This window comes from Mauremys mutica, chromosome 24, assembly GCF_020497125.1.
Source record: "Mauremys mutica isolate MM-2020 ecotype Southern chromosome 24, ASM2049712v1, whole genome shotgun sequence".
Taxonomy (NCBI): domain Eukaryota; kingdom Metazoa; phylum Chordata; order Testudines; family Geoemydidae; genus Mauremys; species Mauremys mutica.
The window spans coordinates 3656476-3666155 of record NC_059095.1 but is presented as its reverse complement, the minus strand read 5'-3'; the positions used below and the strand labels follow the sequence as shown (position 1 = coordinate 3666155).

At 61.4% G+C, this 9680-nt stretch overlaps 1 protein-coding gene across 1 annotated transcript; it reads left to right on the top strand.

Moving 5' to 3' along the window:
• The first annotated feature begins 4657 nt into the window (after positions 1-4657).
• On the top strand, positions 4658-9136 carry LOC123355727 (cocaine- and amphetamine-regulated transcript protein-like). The gene is made up of 3 exons (XM_044998314.1): positions 4658-4799; positions 7751-7834; positions 9011-9136. Exons 1-3 carry the CDS (start codon positions 4677-4679, stop codon positions 9116-9118), a joined length of 315 nt encoding a protein of 104 aa, XP_044854249.1. The 5' UTR covers positions 4658-4676; the 3' UTR covers positions 9119-9136.
• Positions 9137-9680: the final 544 nt, after the last annotated feature.

Sequence of the window (9680 nt, the reverse complement as noted above, 5' to 3'; positions counted from 1 at the left end):
CGCACTCCCCAGCTGGCCGCTTGTGCGCCCCCAGACTCGCCGGGCCGGGCCGAGCCGCACTCCCCAGCTGGCGGCTTGTGCGCCCCCGGACTCGGCGGGCCGGGCCGAGCGGCACTCCCCAGCTGGCCGCTTGTGCGCCCCCGGACTCGGCGGGCCGGGGCGAGCCGCACTCCCCAGCTGGCCGCTTGTGCGCCCCCGGACTCGGCGGGCCGGGCCGAGCCGCACTCCCCAGCTGGCGGCTTGTGCGCCCCCGGACTCGGCGGGCCGGGGCGAGCCGCACTCCCCAGCTGAGCGCTTGTGCGCCCCCGGACTCGGCGGTCCGGGGCGAGCCGCACTCCCCAGCTGTCACCCTCCTATGCCACAGGTTCAGAACGTCCCTATCCCCTTTCACATTACAATTGTGCTGGTAGTAACCCACGTGATGAGCAAACCCCACAGGAGTTTCTGGGCGCTGCAGGGATCTTTAGCTTAGGTACGAGAAGCGTCGCTGCAGAGCGAATGGGGAAGCTTAAAAAGAAAAGAGAGAGAGAGAGAGAGAGAGGGAGGGAAGCAACCAGCGTAACCAGAAAAGTGATTTATTGCCAGGTAATAACCACACCAGGAGAGCCAACCAACCAAACCAGGTACAATAGTAAATCTAGCTACAATTTGATTACAAAAATCAGGTTTAGAAAACTACCGAGAGTAGAAAAAGAAAGAGACGGGGAGAGAGAGTCGGGTTCTCACCACTCTGTGAAGCTTGACTTGAGCGGGGGTCGCAGGTGGTGGTGGTAGCTGGGGGGCCGGAGTGCTGGAGACAGGCAGAGCCCCCAGTGCAATCAGTCAGGAGAAGATGAAGTCTCCATGGAACTGATGCAGGTTGTGGATCCAGGCAGCAGAGCACTGACCTGAGTGTGGGTTGGGGTTTTTGTAGCGGAAGAACAGTGGTTCAAGGGAGACCCTGGATCTGTTTGTGGGTGCACTGGTGACTCAGAGGAGTAGATCAGAGTTGTTTTGCTCAGGCTAGACAATGGGAACTGCTCATTCCTGGCTGGGGGCCGTGTTCCGCCCAGGGAGCTCACAGTGCAGTTAGGCAGCTTCAGTATTTTGGATCCCGATAACGGATTTATTACTAGAATTGGTCTGATAACAGCTGAGCTGGGTGTGTGCAGGCGGGCGGGTTCATTGACATCTGGAGCAGAGATCCCCCATCCTGCACTGCTTCCCGGCTTTTCTGGTCCCAGAGTTCTGTGCGGTTCTTGCCTTGGCATCTCGGTTCTCCAGTCTGTGCGCTACTGGGGATGCCTCCCTGTCCCCTCTGAGGCTGGGGGAGTTCCCTTAATCCGGCACCCTTGTCCGGAGGGGTTAGGTGTCTCCCACGGCCTTTTCATTGCTTTCTGTCCGTCTGGCTTCTGAGCGGTTTTGGTCCAAGCAGAGGCTGGGAGCGGGGTGTCCTGTGTGAGCAGACAGGCTGGATGCTGCGCCCTGGTGCCCCAGGAACACGGAGCTGACAGGTAACGTCCGCCCCTCTCCCAGTCCCGCAGCCTCACCGGGAAGCAGCAGCCTTGGGTTGCTCCCCATCAGTGCTGCTCTTGCTTGGGGGCCCAGCAGGAAATCGGCCCTCAGCCCCTGCTTGCCCCCTCCGCATCGTTCAGCCACAGCACGGGGGCTGGAGCCGCGAGAGGCTGACAGAGCCGTGAGAGGCTGACGGAGCCGCCCCCCTTGGGGATGGCCGGTCGATTCCTCCGGGGCTCAGCGGCTAACTGCTGCCGTTCCTGCTGCCAGGATTTATGGCTCAGGGCCTGGCTGCAGGTGCCAATAAGGACTCAGGAAAACAAATTGTGTTTACAGCCAGCGCTGATCTCAGCCGGCCGGGGGGGCTGGAGACGCCTGCCCACGACTCACGGGGCCTGGCCCTGCGGGAGGCTTCTCTCCTTGCTTCACACCCAGGCCTTGTAACCCCGCCCCTGCCCCCCCCCCCGAGAGCGAAAATATCATCACATCTATTGCAAAGGAACCGAAACCCCCAGCTGCTTGCGTCTCACCAGCTCCCCCTTGGAAGATGCCCACCCAGGCCCTCTTGCAAAGCTACGCAAAGGGCTGCCTTGCTCTCCAGCCGGCCTTCCCCGAACGCTGGCCTGGGTGTGGGGAACTCCCTGCCACTAGATTGGGCTGATCTGCCCAGCCAGAGCAGAGTGCCAGGCACAGCTCTCGGCACAGGCCTCCCTGGGGCAGGGGAGATGAGGCAGTGCTGCCGGCATCTGCCAAAGTTACTCGCCCGCGGTCTGCCTGGCTGCAGCTTGTAGCCATCTGCTGTTTGCGGGGACCTGCTGGGCTCAGCTCTGTGGCTGCTGGCGAGGGGGCAGGAGGCTGAGAAGTCGCAGGGCGGTGGGTAGGGGAAGTAATGTTTGCTCAGAGAATTGGCTGCCCCTGCCCTGGGAGGGTGACGGCAGCTGAGGTGCTGGCTGCACAGAAAGCCTGCGTCACTGTTTGCGGCTCGCTCCTGGGAGGATGCTCTGGGGAGGGGGGGCCTCGGCTCCCTGGCAGCCCCAGCACAAGCCCCGTGTGCACAGAACCGACTCCCCGGCCTGTACCCGCTTGGGGCTTCCCTGGTCTCACCCTTGGCCCAGGTGGCTCAGGCTCTGTCTACACTACAGCGTGATTCCCCTGCTCGTGTGCAGGTGCAGGGGAGCGAACAGGACTGTGAATAGCCATGGAGCCATGGTAGCGGCCTGGGGGCACAGCTGAGCCCATGACAGGTCCAAGTCCACCTGGCACGGGTGGGTACGTGCTCAGCGATGCAGCTATTTATACTCACACTAGCTCCCCGGGCAGGGCCTCACCCCCTCGCTCGTAGTGTAGACGAAGCGTTGGAGTACCCGGAAGGGATGGACTGTCTGCCCAGGGGTTAGTGCCACTCTGGCAGCTCAGCTCTCCAGCCAAATCCGGCCCCACAGCTCCCCTCCGCAGCCAGCCTGAGGTCTTCCTCCTGAGGCCTCTGCCTGGCAGAGATGGGGCAGGCTGGGCTGATGACCTGCCCTGGGGCCCTGCACTCCCCCAGTGTCTGTACTTCAACCTACCGATTCATGTGAAAACTATAATCGGCCTCCTCGGCCCTGGGATTTTACCGCGTGAGTCCTGCAAGCCCGTTTTTCCCCTAGCGAAGATGCACCTGTTGTGGTCCAAGCAGGGGTATGTCTAGCCCCTGGGGCGCAGGCTGCACAGTTTTCCCCTAGAGCCTGGGCTGATGGGACTGCCTACAATGGCGTGTAGCGACTGCCAGCAGCAAATCTCGCCGAGAGGCAGTGACGGGACACTAGCTGGGGAGGGCTCTGTTACTACAGAGAAGTCTTTCCCAGGTGTCTGGCTGGCGGGTCTTGCCCCACATGCTCAGGGCCTAACTGATCCCCCTATTTGGGGTTGGGAAGGAACTTCCCCCCGGGTCAGATTGGCAGAGACCCTCCAGGTTTTTCGCCTTCCTCTGCAGCGTGGGGCAGGGGGTCACTTGCAGGTTTAAACCAGTGTAAATGGTGGATTCTCTGCAACTTCATGTCTTTCAACCACGATTTGAGGAGGTCAGTGACTCTGCCAGAGGTCGGGGTCTATTCCAGCAGCAGGTGGGTGAGATTCTGTGGCCTGCAACGTGCAGGAGGTCAGACCAGATGATCGTGCTGGTCCCTTCTGACCGTAACGGCTGGGAGCCTCTGAAGGGTGACATCGCCCGGCCCCATCACTCTGCACCGAGGGATGAGCCAGGATGCAGTCTTCAAAGAGAAATCCCTTCACGGGCCTGTCTGCCGCTTTCCAGCCCCCGCCCCGCGCCGAGGAAATCCCTCAGCACGGCCGCCCAGGGGCTGGCTGGTCCCCGCCGGCCCATTACTGTGTGTGGGCCGGAGAGTTGCGGTGATTTACCGGCGGGGACACAGCGTCCTGGTGGATCAGCCCTGATTCTCCTTGACAAGGTGGAATCGCTTTGCGATGAGGCTCTGGGGAGCCCAGCCCTGGCCCGGTTCATCCATTGATTTTCCACCCTTTGGAGTTAAGCCGCTAAGCGCGGCATTTGGGCCTTGTCTCCACCTACTTAAGACTCTCTGAGCCAGGCAGCCTGAGTTACGGCCTGTCTGTCGAGCAGCCTTGGCCCCGTTGGTTCCTCGCAGAGCTTAGGGCCTAAATGAAACGGGGGGTTCGCCTCCCCTCAACAGCAGTCGGGGTCCCCGGCTCTTTGCAAAGGCGGCTCAAGCATCAGTAACTATTGTACGGCCTGGGGAAACCGAGGCAGGAAGGGTGGGACGGGCAGAGTTACCTGGTGGCAATGGGATTAGAACCCAGCTGGTCCCGAGCCCCTTGGCTCGTGCTGCACCCCCTGAGCCAGGGCTTGCTTCAGCCGCCGGCAGGGCCCCTGCCCAGCGCGGTGCCCGGGTGCTCCTCGCACCCCTGGTCACCGCGCCCCGCAGGGAGCTCACTGGGGCGGGGGCGCCCTGGGGCCAGGAGGCTAAAATCCATCACAAGTGGCCTGGCGCTACCAGACAGCCCCAGCTCCCCCCGGGCCGCCCCCGCCCCCGGAGAAACCGTTTCCACCAATCCGGCGCCTGCGGGGGTGTCGCTCCGCATTCAAAGTGCCGGCGAGGCGCGGTATAAAGCCGAGCGAGCTGCAGCCCCGGGGCGAGCCAAGGGGGTCACGCCGGAGCTTCAGCACCATGGGCAGCTCCCGCCTCGGCCGCCTCTGCCTGGGCTGCTCGCTGCTCTTCCTGCTGGGCGCCGGCCAGGAGCCCCTGGGGCCCAGGGCTGCAGCCAGCCAGAGCCAGGAAGAAAAGGACCTGGTAAGGGGGGAAGGAGCCTAGGGGCGGGGGGCAGCGTGCAGGGGGCGGCCCGTCCCCTCGGGGGCGAGGTGGGAGGATGGGCGTGTGGCTCAGGCACTGAGCTGGGCCTCCGGGGCTCTGCCACTGGCCCCGGGTGACCTTGGCCAAGTCGCTTAGGCTGAGATTGGTTTTTCCTACGGCCCTGCCCAACCCCTGGCTGCGGGTCCCTTCGCCACCCCCCCGGAGGGGTGATTTCCAGCTCACGCAGACGGAGGCAAGCGAGCCCTGATCGGACCAGCGCTGGGGGTACCTGCCCCGAGCACAGCCCTGCCTGGGACGCTAGGTAGCTACCGCTGGGGCAGCGCTGCTGGTTTTCACAGCCTGGTGCCATCAGCGCTGGCCTGCGCACCTCTCCCCCAGCTGGCAACCGCAGCGCCAGCAGGGCGACCAGATGTCCCGAGTTTATAGGGGCAGTCCTGATTTGGGGTCTTTTTCTTGTATAGGCTCCTATTACCCCCCACCCCCTGTCCTGATTTTTCACACTTGCTGTCCCGTCTCCGTAAGCGCCAGCTCAAAGGGTAGATGGACTCTGGTCTCTTTCAGGCCCCAGTTCAATAGCACGGGCTCAAGTCTTTGCTGAACCCGGGTAATGCTTGGCCGCGGCAAGGAGAAACTCACTGGTGCTTGGGAGGCGTTTGCCTGCTACTGCAATGGGATCCCATAGATAGACAGGGGCTTCCTATGGCCAGGACAAACAGGCTGTGAAGGAAGCGCGTCTAGCTAAGTAACAGTGATAACTCTCCTCTCCTGTCTCTCCAAGCCATGAATCAGTCACCGCTGTCGGTTTGCTAAAGGAGTTTCCAATGAAAACCAGGCACTTTCTTTAAAAAGCGGGTTGGTTTTTATTGCATTGATTTATAGCTGTTGTTCGGGTGAAACCGACAGGAAACAAATACTAAATATGCCGTTATAATTAGATTAAAACACACACAGCCTCTCTGGACAGATGGCTGCATAAAGAAAATGGATGGATCCCACTGCTTTACTGTCACTTTCATTTCTTGACCCTGGATGCAAAGGTATTAGAGTGGGTGATTTTTCTGGAGCAAGTCTTTTAATTCATGTTTTAAACTTTTTCACTAGACGTTCAGTGCTCGAGGCAGCTACTGGGAAAAGAAATATGGCCCAGGGCTCTGAATTTCTCAGCTTTCCTGCTGTTTATCTGGGCTCCGTTTTTAAAGTTTGTCAGCAAATGGCTGTTCTAGTGCATGTGCATCTAACGCTCCTTTATCCAGGGTCTCAATAGCAACAGGCCGAGGAGCTTCACGGAGTTAACGTAACAAGAGTGGAAAGGGCCAGAAAGATATAAAGGTGCTTTCCCACTACCTGAGAGAGCGACAGAGAGATCCCTGCTTGTCCTGGGAGATAGAATGGGAAATACTACTTCAAGAGGCACTTAAATACTGCAGTGATAGGGACCATCAGTACTGAGCGAGAGGGAGAGGATTTACGGTGTCGTCATAGCATCTAGAATCCTGACCTAAGGCCGGGCCCCATGGTGCCAGGCGCTGCACAGATGCGCCGCGAGAACAGGCCTTGCTTTACAGCGCTCCCGGTCTAAGCAGCCAAGGCAGAGAACAGGGAGGTGAAAAGAAGATTTGTCACCCCCCCCCCTTTTGCAGAGTGAGGCCCAGCGTTGCAAGGTGCAGACAGGTGACTAGTGGGATTTTCAAAATCACCGATAAGTGCACCCGTAGCTGCCTGTGTCTGGGCCTTGCCCTGCGACTTGCCTGAGGTTGCACAGATACATGAGCTGCCCAGCGGGGGTTTAAAGTGCCGGGGTAGCAGCGGGTGGCAGATGGAACTGAGCGAGCGAACACCCTCGCCCCATAAATGACCCCAGAACGCATTCCGATTCCACGCCCTTCAGCGTCCTCCTCCGCGGAGTGACGCCTGAAATCCTAAGCGACAGGAAAACGCCAGTGCACCTGCAGCAGAAACGTGCTCCCTGCTGGGACGGGGGGTTGAGGCGAAAGCACCAAGAGAACGCAGGAAGCACCAGTCCTGTTTGTTGGTGCCACGGGCTGCTCCAGTCACCCAGACTGATACTGATTCAGGGGCTCTGAAAGCAAAGCGGTTGGGCCTGTGGCTTAGGCACAGGGCTGGCACTTTGGGGTCAGCTCCTTGGGGGGGTCACTGACTCTCTCGGGGTGCAATAGTGCTGCCTTGCAGTGTGTATGGTCGTTGGGATCGGGGCCCAGCTCTCGCTCAGAGTCCATCCACACTGCCAGGAAAATGTGGTGACCGCACAGGTCGGCACAGCCTAGCATGGGTCACAACAGGAGGGTAGTGGGGGCAGGTAGGTTACAGCCCCGGTGGGCTTGTACTCCAGCTGCCAGCCCCTGCCGCCATGTCCACACGACCCTTGTTACCAGCACGAGCTAGAGTTAAGCTGGCGCAGCTATGCCAAGCCGTGCTGTCCATGAAGCTGGCCCCATGTGCCCGTGCAGCCCCAGGCGGGGGGAAGCTTTCCAGCCCACCTCAGTGACTTACGCCCCTAAGCCCCATCGACCTTCCTGAGGCTCCGCTGACGATTCTTAGCACCCTGCCTCCCTCGCTCGGTGCGAGACATTCACACCCGAGGGATGGCGTTGACGACCTTCCCCCACCTCGACACTGCTAGGGGGATGGGCGACTTCTTCCATCGACCAGGCTACTGCGGCTCGGGCAGGTGGAAGGGAAACCCCTTTGGCCGCGGCAGGAAATGTCTACACTAGGGTGTCTGTCACCCATAGTGTGGCCGTGGCCTTCGACTCCGGTGCTTGTGACAAGCTGATCCCCTTGTCATGCTAATAGCCGGGGCGACCGATCCCCAGTCCCCGCTGTGGGGCCTGCGGAGCCGGCTGGAGGCGAGGACCCAGGCGTCCTGCTGAGCGCCCGCCCCACGCGCTCTCTCTCTCTCTCGCCCGCAGATCGAAGCGCTGCAGGAGGTGCTGGAGAAGCTGAAGACGGAGCGGCTGCCCGCCATAGAGAAGAAGCTGGGCTCGGTGCCCTCGGTAAGGAGCCTTTATTTCGGGCCCTCGCAGCTCGCGCCACCCATGTCTGGCTCAGGGCTGAGGCTTTAACAAAGCCCTGGGGGTAAACGTGCCCTGGGCGCTTTGCCCTGGGGAGCTGGGGAGTAAATCTCCCTCCTGCTGCGAGCGCCACCTCAGCACGGGCACCGCCAGATTGCTGCGCCCAGCTCCCTCTCGGGAGCCTGAATGGAGACGCCAAATCTTCTGTAGGGCCCAGCCCCCGGCAGCTCCCATGGGGAGCAATGGAGACATCCCGTGTGCCCCCGCCAGTGAGAGCAAGGGGGGGCTCCCCCAGCCGTGTCCCCCCACCAGTATGTGCAATGGGGGCTCCCCCAGCCGTGTCCCCCCACCAGTATGTGCAATGGGGGCTCCCCCAGCCCTGTGTCCCCCCCAGTATGAGCAATGCGGGCTCCCCCAGCCCTGTCCCCCCACCAGTATGTGCAATGGGGGCTCCCCCAGCCGCATCCCCCGCAGTATGTGCAATGGGGGCTCTCCCAGCCCTGTGTCCCCCCCACCCGTATGAGCAATGGGGGCTCCCCCAGCCCTGTCCCCCCCCAGTATGAGCAATGGGGGCTCCCCCCGCTGAGTTTCTTCCCCCATTATGAGCAATGGGGGCTCTCCCAGCCCCCATGTTTCCTCCTTGAAAGATACGATCAACGCCTCCGCCCCCCCATTCTGCCCTGCCAGCGGTTACGCAGGCAGGTCTCCCATGCCCTGGAAGCAGGCCAGCCAGCCCCCAGCTCTCTGCAAACACAGTCCACCGTCCAGAGGGGCCCCCCCAATTCTTAAAGGGACAACACCCAGTAACCAAACTGCAAACAATGCAACATCCAACGTGGCTCCCGAGGCGTAGAAACTCCTCGTTCGGCCACCGGAGAGCTGTCGTTTCTCAGCCCAGCAGGGTCCATCGCGATCCTCCAGTCTCACAGGTCTGTTTACTCCAAGGTCCTTGCCCGACAGGCGCAGCCGCGGTGTTACTGGGAGTTGATCGTGAGCTCCCGGGGACGGGGGACGGGGCCCCTGCACATCTGCAGCTCTGTATCAGCCCTGACAGAACAGATCAGTGCCTGGGAACGAGCGGTCAGCCAGGCGGGAGGCAGCTTTGAGCCGGGGGCGTCCGACCGGCTGGTCCAACCCGAGTGGCCCTTCTCTCCCCAGTGCGACGCCGGAGAGCTGTGTGCCGTGAGGAAAGGAGCCCGGATCGGGAGACTCTGCACCTGCCCCCGCGGGACGGCCTGCAACTTCTACATCCTGAAGTGCTTGTGAGGAGGACAGGAACGCGTGGACAGGACAGGGCGGGGCGGGGCGGGGGGAGGGGGGCCCGCGGCGCAGCCGCTGGTGCCAATCTCTCCACCTGGCCTGTTTCGGCAGCTGTCAGGAGGTGGGTTTGGTTTTTCTCCTGTGCTAGGAAACATAAGCTCAGCACTTCCCCCAGGGCCCTTAAGGCTCCCTCCCCAGTCTAGCGCCTGCGATGGAAGGAGCTCTCTGTGCAGTTTGTCAATGCTTTGATCCCGCGCTGCCCTGAGGGAGGCCAGGAGAAGCCAGCCTGGCCTGCTTTTCCAAGGTGCCAAGCCCCTGAGCTCAGTGGGGCCAGGAGGGGCTCAGCAGCTCTGAGAATCAGCTCCCAGCCCCACTTACATTTCCCATGTCCCTTCTTCCCGCTTTCCCTGCCTGGAGATCTGTGGACCAAAGAGTCTCTGCTCAGTGCAGAGGGGGAGGCTGCTGGCTGCAGCCTCTTGTCTCTGCTTGGTCCCTGGCTGGGGGTAGAGTAGCCTGGGGGTGGCTCTAACGTGGCCCCAAGGTACCGGCTGCCAGCACGCTGCTCTCT